General features: G+C 38.5%; 1 protein-coding gene across 2 annotated transcripts in view; it reads right to left on the bottom strand.

Annotated features, from left to right (window-relative positions):
• Positions 1–9,397: 9,397 nt before the first annotated feature.
• The window catches only part of LOC143275614 (uncharacterized), a 37,115-nt gene continuing 25,497 nt past the window's right edge, over positions 9,398–21,015 (bottom strand). For both annotated transcript variants that reach the window (XM_076579857.1, XM_076579867.1), the window contains exons 13-14: positions 15,735–15,791; positions 9,398–14,032 (exon numbers count right to left, since the gene is read on the bottom strand). In XM_076579857.1, coding sequence (XP_076435972.1) covers positions 13,877–14,032; positions 15,735–15,791 — 213 coding nt within the window. In that variant the 3' untranslated portion in view covers positions 9,398–13,876. The remainder of the gene's footprint in view (positions 14,033–15,734; positions 15,792–21,015) is intronic.

Genomic DNA, 21,015 nt, shown 5'->3' with positions numbered 1-21,015 from the left:
TCGATGGGTGTTGTATAAGAGCTATTTCAACTGTTCGTGCAGACCAACCGTTAGCACGCGGTGTCAAACGAGCAGTTCTAATATAATCATCGGAGACAAAAATGTGGGGAGCACCAGCTGGGAATAGATTGTGGAGAGTTAGGAGGAAAGGGCGTGGGGGAGGGGTGAAAGGTGGAGGGAGAGGTTTGAGCAGCGGGAGGGGTTGGGGGGATGATTCAGCAACTGCAGTCATAAAACAGACCTCGAGTCTCAACTGGGTTGATGTGTAAAGAACTCTGTGTAGACATGTGTGTGCGTGCGTGTGGGTATGTGCGCGCGCGCGTGTGTGTGCGTGTGAGAACAGAATCAGGAATGGACACTTTAACATGAAAACATAGGGGGGCGGGAGAGGGGAGGGGTGCGTGCGCGCGTACGTGCGTGTTTCAGAGGACCCGGAAGCAACTGGGCTCATTGTATTATTCATGCAGAGAGAGGAGAGCGATCGTGCAATCAAATTCAGAACACCAGTCAGCAACTTCATTCGTCTGCGAGCCCTTCGCCAGGCAGAAGATGGAATGACTGCATGAGTTGAGGGTGGTGCGTAACCACGGGCGTATATAGGTTTATTTTTAGGTTCGCGGTGCGTAACATACATAAATGAATATAATGGGGGCGTGACTGGTGATTTGACACAAAAAGAAAAGAAAAGTGTAAAGTACCGAATGGAAAGAAGAGAAAGAAGGAAAAAGGGGAGGAGAAGGAAAAGAAATTTAAGATATTGTTTTGTTTGTTTTGTTTATAAAGTACGCTGATGAGGTTACAACCTGCATGCAGTTTCGTTTGTTTATTTTCACATGTCAGTTAATGAAACATTTGAATTCATGACTGAAAAAAAAAGAGTAACATTTATTAACAGAAAATAAACAGAAATTTACAACAATTTATCATTAACAGAAAAAGTATTGAATAATTATAATTAAAAAAATAATTGAAAAAAGGCATATCGAGAGCAAATAGGCCTACAGAAAAGGTGTGGGTTTTTTAATTGCTGTAAATTTCTTTTGTTTTCCGCTTATTATTCATAATTTGTTGGACATTTATGTGGCGCATTCTGACTGGATTTGCATACCAGTACTTTTGATTGGAGTAATTGAAATTAATGTGTTTATGCATGTGTGTGTGTGTGTGTGTGTGAATACAACATGTAGCCATATTCCAGATTATTTAGTAATTTATTTTATTATTAACAAGAGGAGTTAAATTAAATTGATGCATGAAGTAGATGTTTGTTTTATAGAAATTTCAACAACAAAACAAAATTTCAAAACAAAACTGAATTTAGAGCTAAGAAATATAACCATTTTTTGTTTACCAGATGTTTATGTTTATGCTCTTATCAAATGCCATTAAGCAATCACAAGCTATACCAACTGAAATTGGATGTTACCATATATGAAGATTATGCCATATATGTAACTTTGAGATAAATTTCGTCTCATCATGGAATGTCCTAAAATGATTCATGACATGAATTGATACCCCAACTATTTATCTTCATCGTAGGTCAGGTTGTAATTTTTGTAAAGTCCAACTTCTTCACATTCGAGAAAGCTTTTGCTTTCTATTTCAAAATTAATTTATAAAGATATCAAATGTCCATTTAGAATTATTCCTAAGCGATTTTATTTGATTAGATTGTTTAGGTGGATTTGAGAATTCTATAATTTGATACCTGATGAGTATTGTAAATACAGTCAGTTATTAGTTGTTTTTGATATTTATTCTGTTCTTTAGTTTGTAATCCTCCAAACTCGAACAGGGGTGAAAGGAGATTAAATCTTGAATCATGTGTAAGTGTGTGTGTGTGTGTAACATAAATGGGCTGAAAGTGTTAGGATTTTCACGAATATCATAAAATCATTTGTTCATGAACACCTGATAACACAAATGGATTTCAAACACAGGGGCTGAAAGTGAAAGCCTTCAGCACGATGAAAACCATGCTGATAGTAGACGAGGTTGTATTTAATGCATCAAAAGCAGACAAAACATAAAAATTTCCAAATCTATTTATTAAAAAAGGGAAACAAAAAACAAAAAAAAAGAAAAAAGAAAAGTTACATGCAGAACAAGAGAAAGAAGATGAAGCTCATAGTTTGAGCTAACACTCTACATGCATGATTTTTTTTCTTCCTCTACTTTCTGTTTGCTGTCACCCAGTCCACGTCTGGTGACCAAGAGAACTGTCTTCTCCAGATTCTGTCAGTTGCCGTAAAGCCTGGATTCCACAGGGCAATATTACTCAAAATTGGAAATTTCATGAAGATGACACCCATCCACTCCAACGTATCCTTGCACACACACACTGACACACACAGAGACAAACACACACTCACTCGCAACACACACGCACACACACAGAGTGTGAACATGAGAGCATCCAGCACTTGTGTTCTGTCCATCAGGACCAGCTGTTTCAGGCACTCTTCCCCACATCTGTCAGCGTAATATATAAATGTCAAATAGCCAAGTGACATGAATATGTGGAAAGTTTTGTTCACTTTCTCCCAAAGAAAAGTAAAGATTGACCTCCTGATTTACATATATGATCTTTGGCATCCAAGCTAGGTATCAGTGGAAGCTACAGGTGAGAAGATTTTATAAATTTGAATAATGAGTGTTGATTAATCAGCAAGTGACTTATTGTGTTACTCTGATAAAAATCACAAGGAGGTTTACTTTCTGATATCATTTTCTCAGGCAGTCAGGGTTGATTCAAGTCTTGAGAAGTTTGACTCATCATGAAACACATCACTGCATTTAACATGACATGCACATGAATTTTGACTACAGCATGTTATCAGCACATGTCTGTTGTGTCTGGAAGTAGGCATGAATGTAAACAAGTGAGTGTGTATGTATGTGAAAAAGAGAGAGAGGGAGAGGGAGAATCCATTTCATAAATCACAAGAACGAGCACAATCACTCACACCCACACCCATGTATGTGTGACACAAAGTGGTATTTTATTTCAGCACACGATACACAATCTATCACAGGCACTTAGTGTGTAAAAACGCTAGCTGCACATCAATGCATAGAAAGTTTTTGCCATCAGTTGTGGCTTATCAACAGTCACAAGATTAGCTAATAATTTCCTAAGTCTTTTGCAGAATAAAGTTCATAGCAAACTGTCAAACTCTATCACTTACAGCCACTTGAATATAATACAGTGACAAGTGTCAACTGTCAGTATTATGCTACATCCTAAAGCAAGGGAATAACTACAAGCCAAAAAAAACAACAAAACCATCAACCTCCAGACAACCTTACAAAGTTACTTTTCATAATCAGTATATTTATATGTTAATACTTTCCCTTGCAGGTGTCAGTATTTTGTTAAACTTTGCATTTCCAGGGCTTTATATGTGTATTCTAACGCTTCACTGACTGTATAATTAAGTTCTTATCTGTCGGTCAACAACACTTTTTTTTTTTAAACAACTGCCAGTTACTGGTCTAAAAATTTATTTTAAGAAGAAAAACAACAACAACAACAAAAAACAAACAAAAAAAAACCCCCAACATATTTTACATCTTAACCTTTTCACTTCTATAGCCATCAATATATGTAAACCCTTTTATGTCAGTCATAAATCCTTTCACTGCCCATTATTTACAAAATGCATTTAGCCTTCAACATCAGTCATTCATATTATGCCAGATGCTTTCACTGTCAGTTATCAGTGTATGTCAGCCATATTACTTCAAGCTGTCTGTAAATGTTACATAAACAAGCCATTAGCACAATTTAACACTTTCACATCTGTGAATTGTAAATCATAAGCTAATGTTAATCTGAAGTTTACATTATTACCAGTCATACTGTGTTAACCCTTGAATACAGCCAACCATCAGAACCTTAACTTCATTCATTCATAATGTCTACCACTGAGCTGACCATCTGGCTAATGAAACGTTCTCTGTGTTTGATAAGCTTATTTTCAAAGTTGGCAGAAATACTGAGCTAAAAAAGAAACAAACAAAAAAACACAACATTCTTCAACCACTTCACTGCTGCTGCTGAGAATGCTTTTCATTATAAGACTATGACCTCAGTGTGAAGAGATAAGGCACACTGGTTATATTGTTTAACACATTACTTCTCAGGATCAGGATCTGTATGTCGCAGAAGCCAATATGGCCACTGTTGCATACTGGTGACTGTAGACATTTTCAGAAGACAGGGAGATTATATTCATATGATGACTGGTCGAGTCCCTGTTCATATACAGTACTTCTTTTACTCAGGACTGCATTACTTTGTTTCGCTGGATCAATTACACACCCGTGCACAACACAAAGTGTACGTAACTGTGCTTCAAATCAAGGCCCCACTGACCTTATTATAGCACCACTGCTTGGTAGTTAGTGGGTTAAACAGACACATTAGGTTTGACCTGATAACTAGGAGGAACAACTTTCACAATTTCTTTAATAAAAACAACAACAAACAAAAACAGTTATTCATTAACAAAACGGATACAACGACTACAATGTCTTGAGTCGTAATATTTCATAACATTCATCAGCAGTGCTCTTCTGCCATGTAAAAGATTGCTCAAAGAACCCCTAAGGCTGGATTGTGTGAGAAACAAGACATTGGAACTAAAAAAAAAAATTAAAAAAAAGAAAAAAAAGAAGACAAATCATCTATCTGCTACCAAAGTATGTCAAATCACAGTTCTATTCAAAAGGTTTACAACCAGGCCAACCCATAACCCCCTCCCTCAGCCCAACCCAAAAACAGGGATAAAAACTTACAACAAACAGAACAAAGCAAAAACCCCACTGCCTCTGTGGAGAAATCAAAGAGACAATGAACATGATTCTGAAAGAAACTTGAGTGTGAATAATATCAGCGTAATCAGAGTGCTAAAATAGAACTGAAAAGACCTGAATCAAAACCAAGTTTACCTCATTCAGCATCATAATCTAATCAAAAACAACATGCCCCAGGCCCTCCTAAGAACTGACAAACCACCTCCCTTTCATTTATTTACCACTGTTGTATGGGACTGAAAAAATAACTGAATACAGTCACTATTTCTCTTAGTATATTTTAAAGACCCACAAAAATGCACACATAAGCAAAATTTGCCAGGTAACTGACTCATAAACAAAATTTGCCAGGTAACTAACTCTCACTTTTGGGGTGATAAAAACACTGCAATCCATTCAAAGTGCCCAATTAAAAAGTCCAAAGGGAATTAACAACAACAACAAAAAATAAAACAACAACAAAATCAATGCATGAAATTATCTGAAACACACACACACACACACACACACAACAGATGAACAAATCGGTAAAACAGAAAACAAAGGAACAAATAACACAATGAAAAGTGTTGAAAACTAAGGAACGGATTGAAAATTCCTAGCTCAGAATTTTCAGGAGGAAATTTGTTGTCCCATCACACATACTGGTGATTGCAGACATTCTCAGAAGACACGGATATTATATTCGTATGATGACTGGTAGAGTACCTGTTCATATACTGAAAGAAGTAATGTGGGAGCAGAGGAAGAGGATGGGGTGGGGGCTGAGTTGATCCCATCACAAATCAACAGGCTTAGCCCTTGGTAAGGAGTGATCACTACCCAGTGTCACCCTTTCTGTTGTAACTCCCCGCCCCCACTCTGCATAATTATGCACATTGTCATGCCTACACCCAAGTAGTGCTCAGACATCAAATACCAATTCATGAAACCGATTCTTTGACCTTTCAACAAAGTGTCAACAATTAGATAAGCGGAATAACTCTTGATAAACTAATGAGCAACTTCCAGTCTGAGCAAAGTTGAGCATTTTAAAGATATTTTTTAATTCTTATTTTATTTTTATAGTATAGTTTGAGCTCACAGAAAGAAACTTCGGTTTCACTGCTCTGATAATACTAAGCAAACGATGAAAACAGAGCTTTTGATTCCAACAATAATATTTAGAACTATAACTTAACAATGACAGGTGAGACAACATATCAGTTGTCTTTGCGAACTGTCATTCTAATTTTTGAATCATCTAAAAATGACTGCTAGATACTCCCAGGTGGGGAAGGATGCAAGAGCTGTAATCCTTGCAGCACTGAAAGGGTTAAGCCCGATTAACCTCAAGGGCCAAGTCAGGGCACTTCTTCACCACATATCCAAATTATCACTGTTGGCGACTTCCACCATAAGTACGCTCCATTCCAATGCCACACTATGCTACTCCTCTTCCTCACACACAATTCGGATGATCACACCATAAAAACACCTCACTTCTACTGAAAAGTTTTCTCATCAGTGAAGGGCTGTGATCTAACTGAAATGAGTACATCACTTTTGATTTTGCTTTGATAGCAAAATCAATTACACCGTTGATGAGTACACAAAAAGTAGTAACTGAACTTCCAGCTTTTTGCAATACTGATCTCATTTCACCAAGGTTCAGTGGTCAAGGAGTTGAACCACAGAAGCAACCCTGACACAAACATTTTTCCATAAAATATCCAGTACACAAAGTTCAGTTCAATTCAGTCTGACTTAAGAGCCTAGCAGTCTGTGAAGGGCATCAAGAGGCAAACCACATTCACAAAACCATGTCAAACTGCACGACTCCTGTTTGACACAAAATCTTAAACAGAAAAGCGAGTTTGACATTATCTTTCTTAATCGATTTTTAAAAAGCAGAAACAGTAAAATAAAAAAAAATAACAAAAAAATAAATATAAAAAAAGAAGTCACATGCTCCAACAATGGTGCAAAAATGTGCACTTGAAAAAAGATTAATATCAAGCCAAGAATGTAAACACTCACACACACACACATTTTCCATCCCCCACTTTCACAAACACACAGATGGATTTTTTTATTAAAAAATTTTTTTTTTTTTACAGATAATGATTAGACCAAAAAGCAAAACAAAAAAAACAAAACAAAACAACAACAACAACAACAAAATAACATGACAGCAAGAACAAGAATTAAGTTGGAAACACAAGACAATGAAAAAGAGAGAGAGAGAGAGATAACCAGAGAAGAAAACCTGGATCATAGGACAAAACAGTTTTTACAACTGCAAAAGCATCTTTACCCCTTATTCCTATAAAGCTTACAAAAATCCTAGCACCAATCACTCTAAGTTCATATGAAAGAATCAACTTGCTGCTAGAATAAGACATGAGGCTGAATGGCTAGTGACACTGAAAATGCACAAGAGTGAAATTACTATTTGGCAACAAAGAAACAAACTGATTAACCTTCTGTCTGTTCCAGTCATTCTGAACAGACCATCAGCTCCATCCCAAAGAATTTACAAACAGCTCTTTTTCTTCTTCAGCATTCATGGACAGAAGCTCCCACTTTCACTCGTATGTATGAGTGGGCCTTTATGTGTACGAACAGAATTCTGAAAGCTTTTTTGCCCAAACACCACCTCACACACACACACACACACACACACACACACGATCCATGGTACAGATACAAAAGAAACTCACCTGAAATGTACAGTTCTAAGACACCAGATCAAAATGAAAATTTGGTATCAACTGGTAAAGTGATGTAGCAGGAAAGGCAAGACAAATGGAATGAAACAGTAAGGAAAGTTAAATGGAATGCAAGAGCAGGAATGGTAACAAAAGCTGTGATCGGGTATCGCCTGGGCATACCATGTGTAATGGTCGGTGATGACAAATACATGCTGATGACCACTGGAGGACGATTCAATGGCGAGGTAATCCATGCATACCAACTCCAGTGGTGGTGATATTAACCATGGGTGCTGTATTGCCTTGTTCTTTCCGATGCAAACAACGTGGACAGTTCTTGACCCACTGTTCAAAACATCCAGTCATACCAGGCCACCAAAAGCGTTCACGTTCCAGTCCTAATGTGTGATCTTGTCCTGGGTGGTCGATGTCATTGTGCAACCCTCTCAAAGCCTGTTTGATATAGCTCTGAGTCTGTGTCTCTCCATCCACAGTGGTCTCTCTCTACAAAACTCCACGGTGCAGCCGAAAGTTCTCAAAGTTCTTTCTCATGGCTACATGAGCTGAAGTGTCGGGCATGCTGCATCGCTTCTTTCATTGCTGTACCACAGTCAACCATTTCTCAAGAACTTCATCTTGAGCCTGTGCTCTTCTCCAGTCACTCACTGTAACATCAGCAATGTCTTGTCCAGCTTCATCCAGTATATCCACAACTTCTGCAGACAGTGGCTCTCAACAACTGGACAAGTTGCAGCACTGCAGACAGTGTATACCAAGTCTGTAGCAATCTCGTCAGACTCTTGCTCTGTATCTGCCATACGTAGAAGGCGAGACAAAGTGTCAGCATCAATGTTCTGTGACCCTGGCTTGCACTTGATGCTGAAGTTAAATGCAGATAACGCAGCTAGCCAGCGGTGACCTGTGGCGTCCAACTTCGCTGAAGTCAGTACATACGTCAAGGGATTGTTATCCGTGCAAACCACAAACTCAGATCCATAGAGACAATCTTTGACTTTCTCACACACAGCCCATTTCAATGCACCAAAGAATGAAGCAAGGCAATCAGCTTCAGCTTCAGCCTCGACTTCACCATAGATGCCGTCCATCTTGCACAGTATCTCATCAACAGAAGCATCAGTACCAAGTCATGCAACAATTGCCCCTGTTTTGTCATAAAGTGAAGCTCTGATAGCATCATGGATGTCACGAGTGGAGTGCTTCTCCTTGACCAGACTTGATAGTTGATGTCGCCGCAAGTCAGATCCCTGATCACTTCTAAACTTGGTCAACCATGGTTTACGTCCTAGGACATTGACAACAGTAGCTCCTGATGATACACCAGCTGTTGCGGATGGACTCTCAGAAGGTAAGTCATTAGCTTCAGACTTAGGCATCAACTGCTTTGACTTGACATAATCAACCACCCACTGTTCCAAGTCTTCTTTGGAATCCATTTTAGACTGAATCCCAAGCTGACCAAAAAGTTCAGAAATTGTCTTTTGTTCTTCAACAGACAGCTGTTTTGATAGTTTCATCATGTGATTTTTCTAACTTTGCCACATTCATGTTTACAACTAGAACTTTCAGCAACCACTAGTCACTAATAAGTTGTACTCAGTCTTCTCTTGCTTACAAAATGTTCACCAGCAATCATGTATCAGTGCCATCAAACAATTTCAAAGGCATAACATGATTAACACCACACCCAACAAAAAAATTCAAGTCACACATCAACAAAAAATTAAAAATAAACAAGACATGGAGACAAATTCAATTTCAAATACACCTGGCATCCCCCAATTTATTATTTTTTTTCAATAAACACAGTATGAATGTACACATATTTTTACATGTGCACCTGGATTAAGTAGCTATCAGCAGAACACATTCAACCCCCCCGCACCCCCCCCCCCCTTTTTTTTTTTAAATAAGGCAGCACTTGAACAAACCAAAAAGTTCCATTTGTCACCTCACTCCCAAAGATAAAAAATAATTGCAAAGGCAGCTTTTTTTTTGCTTTTTTTTTTTTTGTTGTATCCACAGCAAAATCCTCAAGTTACAGTCACATAAACTGAGGCAGTACAGAACTGAATAAAAATAGAAGTTATGTCCTGGCACTAATAAATCAGTGCCATTCAGAAGTTGAAATGGAATGCAAAATACTATTTCTTTTATTTATTTATTTTTTTAACTAGCAAAAATTCAATCTGCACACACACACGAACACTTAAACTGAAGTTACATAAAAGTGTAAAGACAGAACCTCAGCATATGGCATGTCTAAACACTGACACCAACACTTGTCACGGTGCAGGCACACAGATGAACATCAATGCACAATGCCAGACACAGGAGTAAACACTGCCTTGACTCAAGTGGTCACAGTTCATTAGCGATGCATTGCCACAAATTGCAGTGGTTGAAGATTAACGCTGGTCACTGCTGGGTCACACGAAGGGCTAGGTGCAGGTAGCCAGGGAAGCTACCTGGGACAGTGGACATCAGAGTGTCGCCAGTATAGAAGGAATCCTTGTGTCAACCGGGCACTTGGAGTCGGTGTCCTCAGCAGTCGTGTCGTTGGTTTCGACTTCATGTCATTGATGGGAGTTGCATGGGAATGGGATTAATGGGACTTCAGAATGGGACTGGGGAAAGAGACAAAGGTTACAGGAACTTTACTAGTATGGAATCTTCCCTCAGCCTGCTGATTCTCAGCCTATTGTATCCTCCCTGGGGGCTCCAAAAGTAACGGGGTTGTCATGCTGTGCCCGGATGGCAAGATGAGATGAGTTCTTACAATTTGTATAGAGGGAAAGCAGTCACCAACAGGCAGGCATACGCAGAAGGGCTGAGGTGGTTTATTTCTTTTTGGGGGATAATGGGGCATGGGGTAATTCAGCTTGTAGCAAATAAACCCTGAAACCAAACAATTACAACTAATAAATAACTGTTACATAATTCACAGTCTGGCTCCATTCACAAGTACACTAATACATTCCAAATTCACAGATTCACTCAAAAGAGTTCAATCAAGAAATAAACAAATAATGGAAGTTCACTTTAAAGAAATTATCAATAAAACAATTCAAACTATTCTATTAGCTTCAAGGTAATTATTCATGATTACCACTTATTAATTATTTCAAAAAACCAATGCAATTGCAATCAAGTTAAACTGATTACAGTTTAACCTGTTTTAAATCCATTTCATGAAAATAAACAAATCACTCAAAAAACATGTCAACTACAATGAACAGAATGACAAAACAATTCTTGAAAAAGCAATAAAGTCCCTCACCCAATAAAATTAGTTAGATTACCAAAGAACATACCTTCTCAAGGTGACAAAGGTCGTAAGAACAAAATTACAGGTCCACAGAGTTATGGCAGAACTGGCCACAGATGTGAACTGCCAACTGACCACTTCATAATGGAGATGTAATCACCAAAAATAAAACAGCTCACTGTTACCATGTCAAAGTTCCCATGACAGATAACTCTAAACAATCCTGACAAAGAGGGGATGAAACTACTTCAAAAATATATCTTATCTTGAAACAATGTAGAATCAACTCCCTTTGACTTACATTATACTGATTAAAACAAACTGATTGTAAGCAACTAATAACAGCACATGAATTCTTTACTACTTATAATAACAATCTAACTCGGCTACACACACACACACACACAAACATCAAATCATCAAGTCCAGAAAATCCTCCGAATACTGAAGGCTTTCAATTCTAGAGAAAAAAAAAGGCATGGGCATATAATTCAAGACAGTATGCTATTCAGCACTACCCCTTCAGCTTGTACACAATGCATACACAGTAATGGAGGATAGCCACCTCAAACAATAGCCTACAGGATTTCTCACAAATGCAACTGACTACCACTTTGAATGACAGCAACTGACTACTGCTGCAAACAACAAAAAATACACAAATGTTTCCACAATGCAAGCAAAAACAGCTTTGCCTTTTAATTTTTTCTGATACCAGGATACATCACAAAAGAAAGTGATTTGAGCACAGTTCTGTTGAGGACTCTGAAACCTCATACTGATTCCAATGTTATACCTCATGATGATCATTCAGAGAGAAATTCTCCTATTTTTGTGATCCAATAACTGTACAAGTGGGTGGGCATTTTCTACCATATATCATGGAATAACACAAGCTAAAAAAACAAAACAAAACAATTTTGATGAAGAAAAAAAAGGGGGATGAACTAGTGTAAGGAAGTAAGTGGAAAAGTTATCATAGGTTGCAATAAGGAAGTAAATAATAACTTGGCAACTCTTGCATAGTCAGCGGATTGCAGAACCCACAGCTGATGTTCTGATTTGTTAACAAGCGCAGATTCTCATGATCAGTATGCTTAATGCTATAAACAAAAAGCATGCATCCAATGATTCATTGTTTAAACTGTAGGTGAATGATCTTTCAATTCACTTGAACACAATTGGTTAAGGTTTCAAAAAATGGGGGCATCACTGATGCAAACTACAAAGGGGGTTTAAGAAAGTAGTGCTGTGACCTTCACCTTGAATGCCAACATGCTGGAAGAGACTTATTAACTTTTATTTTTTACCAGACCCTGCAAGTTCAGATTTCTCTGGCTTCTCACAGGATGATAAATTTGATTCCTGATTGAGAAAGTCTATTTTCTTATTTTTTTCTCTCTCTTTTTTTTTTTTGTATGGGTACAAGTTTGCAAACATTACCATGCTGCAAGTTAGTGTCATTTAGCTGGTTTTTTAGTTCCAAATTTACTTTGGAGTTTTGCCAGGTTGATCAGATTTGACTGCACATAACACACAAGTGTACCTTATCCAAGGATTTTTAATGATTTAAAGGAAATCTATTCAGTGTATACAAATACAAAGTACCTTAAAGATATAAAGTTTCAATATATAAATGCAAGGGCTGTGTGGTCAAGGCTGCTTTATTATGCAAAAGGACAACACATAATACTTGAATAAAAGTAGCAGGTTATCAAGAATCATTTAAATCACACACCTTACAAATGTATTCAAAATACACTAAGTTCAGCATGTTAAATTCATATGTCAAAGACATTCATAAAAATATACACAATAATCTTCTTTCTAAGTACTCAGTAAATATACAAAAATAATTTTACGTACCACACATCCCATATTTTGACACTATTAAACAATAACAATTTTCCAATATATTAAGCCAAATCAGACACAGTTTAGACAGACATACATGTGATGAATCATACCCACAAGCTAAGCATGCGAAAAAATACATACCAGTAATTCTCAACATCAGCTACATGTAACAAATTTCCATCTCTACTAAAATGGATATTTCTCCAAGCAAAACAGGTAATACACATCTTCAGTACTACAATAAACTAACAAATAACATGGAATAAAAGCAAGACTTCTACTTTAGGAAAAAAAAACAACAAAAAAAACTATACAATTCATCTATGAATACACTTCTGAAATAAATACACTTCTATCAACTTGTTCGGTTGTTCACATTAAGAATCCACAAAGAAGCATGAAAAGAATGACTCATTTGATTGTTTTTCAGCTAACAACATTTTACCTATCTCTTCCTTTCTCCTTTGCACATGTGAGAAAGCACACACACACACACACACACACACACACACACACACACTTTGGTCTCTGCATAAGGGTGGGGGGGATGGGACATGAATAGAAGAGAGAGGAGGAAGAGAACTGCAAGCATGCATGTCTACCCTAAAATCTTGCCATCTGGAACAGATATTGTAAAAATCCAGATCATGCTGAAACAAGCTATATTTTCACTTTCGCACTTGCAGAGTGCACAAAAACTAACATTTTCCTTTTTCTGTTCTTGTTGTAAGCATAGCCACTGTTCATTGTGTTCTTCCCTGTAGGTCTGGTGGTAAGTGAACAGACTTTGGTGGGTTCTTCCGGGGTTTTTTTTGGCAGCAAGGTTCACTCTCCATCTTCTCCATCAGTCTCACACATTCACTCATCACAGCTTGCTATCTTTTCAGTTGAATGTGCTTTGACTTTGGATCTTCTGTAGCTGGTTTTGAAATGTACATGCCCACACATTTCAACTTCCCTTCTGTTGTGAGGTTTGTCCACCTGTGAAAATAAGTGCCCCCATCAACTTGTTTGTTTGTTTCTGTAATAAGCATTCTGCGGATGTAAAATCTTGAACAGTCATGAATTTTTATGTTTTTTCTGAAACAAATATGGCTATTCCCCTTTGCTGAGAGAGAGAGAGAAAGAGAAAGAGAGAGAGAGAAAGGGAAGCCCAAAATCGGAAGCTGCAACAACTTCAGAACGACGACGATGACAGCCACCACCCCACTGAACAGCATCAAGACCAATGCAGAGTGCGGAAGGCGGGGTGGTGCAGGTAGCACTCGCTGAGACAGACGTCCACCTTGGGCACTGGATGCTGGTAGTAGTGGTACACCAGATTCTCCACACTGTCAAACTGCTCCAGGTTCTTGTCCAGCGAGAACTGGTTGTTCTGCCCAGCAATTTCACAACACCCACTGTAAGCACCTTCATTCAAAACATTGAAGATGTAAAGCACTTTGAGCTCCGCTTTGAGAAAAAAGCACTGAATATGTTTTCATTTTATCATCATTATTTTTATTACTATTATCATTTTCATTTATTTATTCATTAAAAATCATTTACTTATATATCTATTCATCAATTAATTCATCGTTGTTGTTTATATAGCCTACCTGACCACACAGGTCCATATCAGGACTGAAAAACTGTAAATATTAATCCTGAAGCACTTGGCATAAAAAAAGAATTTTTAAAAACCCACCTGGATCAGAAAATTAGGTGCAAGTACAGCCATAATCATGCACATAAACCTAGGACAGACCTTTGATGGTGACCATTCCATCAATTTTTCAACACAGGATTAAAAAATCTTACCTGAACATTAATATTATTATTCATAATACATAATTTTCTTCTTCTACTTCTTTCCGTCATACGGTCAACATTGACTTGCCAATGAGTCTGTCGTGGTTCATGCATGCTGGGTCTCCATGACCCACTGAACACTGACATACATTACACAATCTTTAAAGTCTGTATTTGATCTTCTGCGTGCGTATACACATAAAGGGGGTTCAGGCACTAGCAGGTCTGCATGTATGTCGACCTGGGGGATCAGAAAAATTCTCCACCCTCTACCCACCAGGTGCCGTTACCAAGATTCTCACCTGGGACCCTCAGATTGAAAGTCAAACACTTAAACCGCTTGGCTACTGCGCCCGTCACTCACACACAAACACAGACATCTCATCCACTAAGACACGTACTAAGACAACTACTGAATATGCTGTTTCATATTTATGGAATGCACTCACACAAGGACAATCACACTCACAGACACACATACATTTCATTCTCACATCTAAGCCAGGGACCAGAACACGTGTGTATGTGTGTGTGTGTGTGTGTGTGTGTGTATGTGTGTGTGTGTGAGTGTGTGAGTGTGTGAGTGAGACAGAGAGAAAGAGAAAGAGACAGAGGCTATGTGTGTGGGTGTTTAGGTGAACTTTTGTATTCAAACATTGGTACTTACAATCTTCTTTCTTTATGTAAAAAACAACAATAAACAATAACAACAAAAAACAAAAACAACAAAGTTATACACTGCATTTCCTCCTGTGCAGTGTGATGGGGTATCTTTTATAAGTGCAATGTTTCAGATGTTTTATAACACAGCAGGTGTGTCCAAAGACAATTTTCTGTTTCTTGACTGGACAATAAACACATGCTGTTACTGATATTTGAAACATTTCTGCACTTATGGCCTGCATCTCCCACATAAATCATATTCATGACTGGATGTTTTTACACTTTTATCCCAGAGCTTAGACAGCCATACTACGTTTTCAGGGTCGGGTGCATGCTGGATGTGTCTGTGTTTCTGTAACGCTCCAAACACCAACATGAATCAACAGATGTATCTACTCTTCTGCATGCATGTGTACACACAAAGGATGTTGATGAAGCACCACCAAGTCTGCACGGAGCTCTAGTTATTCTGGAAGATCTCCACCATTAAACCCACCAGGTATTGCCAAGCTTTAAACCACAGATCTTCAGGAGTAAAGACCAATGCTTTAACCACTTAGATATCATGCCCATCAAGTGTTTGATCAGTGCAGGGGTTCAAACTTTGCACAACCATAACTTACCAGACTGAAGATGAGGAACTTTCGGGCCTGCTGCTTCCCATACACATGCAGAACCATCTGTACACACACACATACACACACATATAATGAAAGGTGCCACCTCCCCTTATTTCCAATTATCATCACTCTGGACAATAAATGTCAGTATAACTTAAGACTTCTATTTTTTATTCTTTATTTTTTACATTTCGTTAGGCTGTAACAAACTCAGTGCCAGGCATTCTCTTGCCTTGTGCTTCCAACTTGCCAGGTGATTTATGGCTGCAGAGGGTAATAATCAACAAACTGCGAAAAAGTATACAAAACCCATACTTTTCTGAAAGGAAAACAAATAGATTGTCGATTTCTGACAGTTTGAAGTTTACATTACACACTGGTTAGCAATAGGAGACAAATAAACATGAGACAAACAAATTTCACATACTTTCTGAATAAAGACACACACACACACACACACACACACACATACACACACACATATATGTTACAGACTGTTAGTAAAAGCAGTTGAAGTGAACCAAGAAAATATATGAAAACTACAATTAAAAACTAAATGTATCACTGTACCTTACATACACATAGAGTTATGAATTATGATCCAAACTTCTGGCATTCTACACATTTAAAGCCCATCACTCAGTCACAGTTTCTTTGCAACTGCAGTAGAACCGCAGTCAGTACACTTCCTTTTAGTTTATTTTTTCAAGAGAAATAGAAATATCACACACACAAACACACACACACACACACACACACACACCTCTCTAGTGGAGTGATGGCCTAGAGGTAACGTGTCCGCCTAGGAAGCGAGAGAATCTGAATGCGCTGATTCGAATCACGGCTCGGCCGCCGATATTTTCTCCCCCTCCACTAGACCTTGAGTGGTGGTCTGGACGCTAGTCATTCAGATGAGACGATAAACCGAGGCCCCGTGTGCAGCATGCACTTAGCGCACGTAAAAGAACCCACGGCAACAAAAGGGTTGTTCCTGGCAAAATTCTGCAGACTGAAAAATCCACTTCGATAGGAAAAACAAATAAAATATGCACGCAGGAAAAAATACAAAAAAATGGGTGGCGCTGTAGTGTAGCGACGCGCTCTCCCTGGGGAGAGCAGCCCGAATTTCACACAGAGAAATCTGTTGTGATAAAAAGAAATACAAATACAAATACAAATACCTTGCAAGCGCCAGATCTGAATGCATCACACCCACTCATGTTACGCTCACTTTTAGACAACATCAAAAAGGTTAACACTAAATAACAGTGACCCAGTTGGCACACAGTGCTGGGAAGGGAGATGAGTACTGTTAAGATTTTCACCTGCAGACAATAGTTGACTGCTTTCTTTGATCAATATAAGCATGTTTTGTGGAAACCACACTGGGTCCAGTGTTTCATACCAAGCAGAAAAATGTTCCACCCACTTCTTCAATCACTCCCTCCATCCCTTCCTCGAATAATGGAAAAACCGTCTTTGAGTTCAACTCTGGGTCAGCCACACAGCTATTTTTTGCCTCATGTTCCACACTCTCTCCTTTTATTGTAACATCTAGCTCTACAACTACCCCCACCCTCTACCCTCTCTGCAAATCATCACTCTCACTTTCATTCTCATCAAGCAAACCACCTGATTTTGTCACCACAAGCACTAAATTCATCGCCTTCAGCGACTTGTAAAGCTTCTGCAACATCTTGGTTGACAAAATCACAAAACGTTCTTGCAACATGCTGCTGTTTCAAGCCACCTGAGTCATGTTGTGGATTTGTCATCCATCATTTTGAAAGCAGAGTCTGAATTTCTGAAAAGGGTACTTCAAATACTATCCTGGTATGTGCATATAAAGTGTGACTAGGTACTGCTCTTCATTAATAATTACAGAAGACATATCAAGCTTTCCTCTTGGTGCCTACTGGGATACAATTACTTTCAAACAGAAATGGGAAAATTCATGAGGTGACATGGACATACACACTAAGGAGGTTAATAAAGTAGAATGCATTCATCATCTTTAGAATAATATTGTAATAATCACTTGTCCATTAGGCTGTTCTATCACTAACCTCTAGAGAGAGACAGCGGTGAGGGAAATCAAAGGAAAGATAAAAAGTAAATAAATAAAATACACATGGAGTGGGAGAAAAAGGGCAGGAAGTACCCTGTGTGTGTGACATGTAAGTGACTGCTGACCATCGCCTGTGCAGAGGAAATGTTACTGACCAGCGTTCTGATGATGTTTTTATTTCACTGCTTTACTGTTTGAGTGAGTCATCTGCTGAACTGCCTGAAACATCATGTCTGTTTGTGTGAATACGTTCTGCCCTTTTTCTGGGAAGTGGTGATGTTGCCTGCAGTAAAGTTTTCCTGGGAACGACTATTTTTTTAACACAAGAGGCTGGCCCTTTGTTTAGCAGTATCAGTATCAGTAGCTCAAGGAGGCGTCACTGCGTTCGGACAAATGCATATACGCTACACCACATCTGCCAAGCAGATGCCTGACCAGCAGCGTAACCCAACGCGCTTAGTCAGGCCTTGAGAAAAAAAAAAAAAAAAGTATATATATATATATACATATATATATATATATATATATATAGAGAGAGAGAGAGAGAGAGAGAGAGAGAGAGAGAGAGAGAGAGAAGCGTACATACATAAATAAATAAATAATAATTATGATGGAAAAAAAAAATGGTGTTGTTTTGTCCCTTGACTCATCCACCAACATCTTTGTGAGGTATGTGTGATACTTGTCTCCTCTTGTGTAAGTAGAACCATTATGTCATGCACGGGTCTCAGATTGTTTTTCTTGGGGGTGGGGGTTCTACCTAACAGCTCTTTATACAGAGATGTTGCTGTGTCAACAAATTTTGGTTCTTCCAAAGAAATTTGTGACATGTCTGGATATGTCCTGGCTTGGGTGATTGGATTTTCTGGTATGGGTGATGTGTTCATATCATGTGCTACATGCTCACACTGTTTTCCTTTTAACTGTGGTTGATGTGTGAACATCAACTATCATATGCCCACAGTGTGTTTCTTGCATTGTGGTTGACATGTGTACATCAACAGCTACAGGCTCACACTGTTTCTCTGCCGGTGTGTCTGTATGTGTATCAACCACAGCAGGCTCACACTATTTTTGGATCATTGTGGTTGAAGTGTGCGGCAGAAACACTGATGATCAAGATCTATTTTTTGCTTTTTGGGTCTGCCACCTTTTCTCACAGGTCTGCCTCCTCTTTTCTGATGTTCAAACTGTGAACATACAGGGCACTCACTGACTGACAAGTGAGAGTCATACACAACCCACAGTTTAGCAGCACTGTCTATTTGTGTTTTTGTATTTCTCAGTGATGTGGATGAGGGGATGAGTTTCATTGTCTTAATTCTGAAAGAGGGAAGATAACAGAATGAAAGAAAGAAAGGGATGAAGGAGAGAAAGAGAGGGAAGAAAACAGAATGAAAGAAAGGATATGATGAAGGAGAGAAAGAGAGGGAAGAAAACAGAATGAAAGAAAGGACAGGATGAAGGAGAGAAAGAGAGGGAAGAAAACAGAATGAAAGAAAGGATATGATGAAGGAGAGAAAGAGAGGGAAGAAAACAGAACAAAAGAAAGGAAGGGATGAAGGAGAGAAAGAGAGGGAAGAAAACAGAATGAAAGAAAGGATATGATGAAGGAGAGAAAGAGAGGGAAGAAAACAGAACAAAAGAAAGGAAGGGATGAATGAAAGAAAGAGGGAAGATAACTGAAAGAAAGAAAGGGATGAAGGAGAGAAAGAGAGGGAAGAAAACAGAATGAAAGAAAGGATAGAATGAACGAAAGAAAGAGACGGAAGAAAACAGAATGAAAGAAAGGATAGGATGAACGAAAGAAAGAGAGGGAAGAAAACAGAACCAAAGAATGGGATGAAGGAGAGAAAGAGAGGGAAGAAAACAGAACCAAAGAAAGGACACGATGAACGAAAGAAAGAGAGGGAAGAAAACAAAACGAAAGAAAGAAAGGGATGAATGAAAGAAAGAGGGAAGATAACTGAAAGAAAGAAAGGGATGAAGGAGAGAAAGAGAGGGAAGAAAACAGAATGAAAGAAAGGATAGAATGAACGAAAGAAAGAGACGGAAGAAAACAGAACCAAAGAAAGGACATGATGAACGAAAGAAAGAGAGGGAAGAAAACAAAACGAAAGAAAGAAAGGGATGAATGAAAGAAAGAGGGAAGAAAACAGAATGAAAGAAAGAAAGGGATGAAGGAGAGAAAGAAAGGGAAGATAACAGAATGAAAGAAAGGAAGGGATGAAGGAGAGAAAGAAAGGGAAGAAAACAGAATGAAAGAAAGGATGGGATGAAGGAGAGAAAAAGGGAAGAAAACAGAATGAAAGAAAGGAAGGGATGAAAGAAATGTGAGACCAGAGAAGGTGAAGGAAAACCAAACTCACAGTACTTCTGCTATTAAAAAAACACACGACCGCCAGTCACAATTGTCAGCAAACAGTTCTCTCAAATTAATGCTGTGACAATAAATGATATTTTCAAGCTAAGGAAAGCACTGCTACCACCAGAAAGAAAAATGTCCAATCTACCCAACCATGGAAACATTAATGCCATAGAAACGGAAGTATGCTCACAAGCCTGCTCAAAAGAGGCGCCAAAGTTGCCATGCTTTAACAGAAGACAAAGATGAGTCAGTGAGGGGTTTGGCAAGCACAGCAGCTGACCTACTTATCAGCGTCTGGCACTATCAGGCCTGTCAGTGGGATCTCGCATCTGTCTAAGTGTGCGGTTCTGTATAGAGTCTAGACAGCTGTGTATTACTGAAAAACTGACGGTTCTCTAACACATAGCTCAAAAGGTAAAACGCATAAATATATGCATCAATGAAACATATATAAACACACGCAGGTACACACAAGTACGCACAAGCGCGCACACATACACATACCTATACATGCACAGACACAGACACACATACACACACACCACAGAGAGTTGTTTCACTCTAAATTATAATGTAATAGTATCTTATCCACATGTTTTTCTTTTTACATAATAATAGATGTGTGCAGGGTGATCAGTGAAGGGTGTGTCAGTTGTTTGCTGTTTTCTATTTGATATTTGCTGATAGGTATTTTAAATGAGCCGAAAGAGAATTTTCTGTTTTGGTTGAAGCAGACAATAAAGTATTTTGAACTGAACTGAATTGAAACATATACACATGCACATGAACATGTCTTTCCAAATAAGCATGCAACATATGAACACACACATAAAATAACACGAGTGCAT

Source organism: Babylonia areolata, chromosome 2, assembly GCF_041734735.1.
Source record: "Babylonia areolata isolate BAREFJ2019XMU chromosome 2, ASM4173473v1, whole genome shotgun sequence".
NCBI classification, from domain to species: domain Eukaryota; kingdom Metazoa; phylum Mollusca; class Gastropoda; order Neogastropoda; family Buccinidae; genus Babylonia; species Babylonia areolata.
Note: the sequence above shows the minus strand (reverse complement) of the source record. Positions and strands in the feature narration are given on the sequence as shown.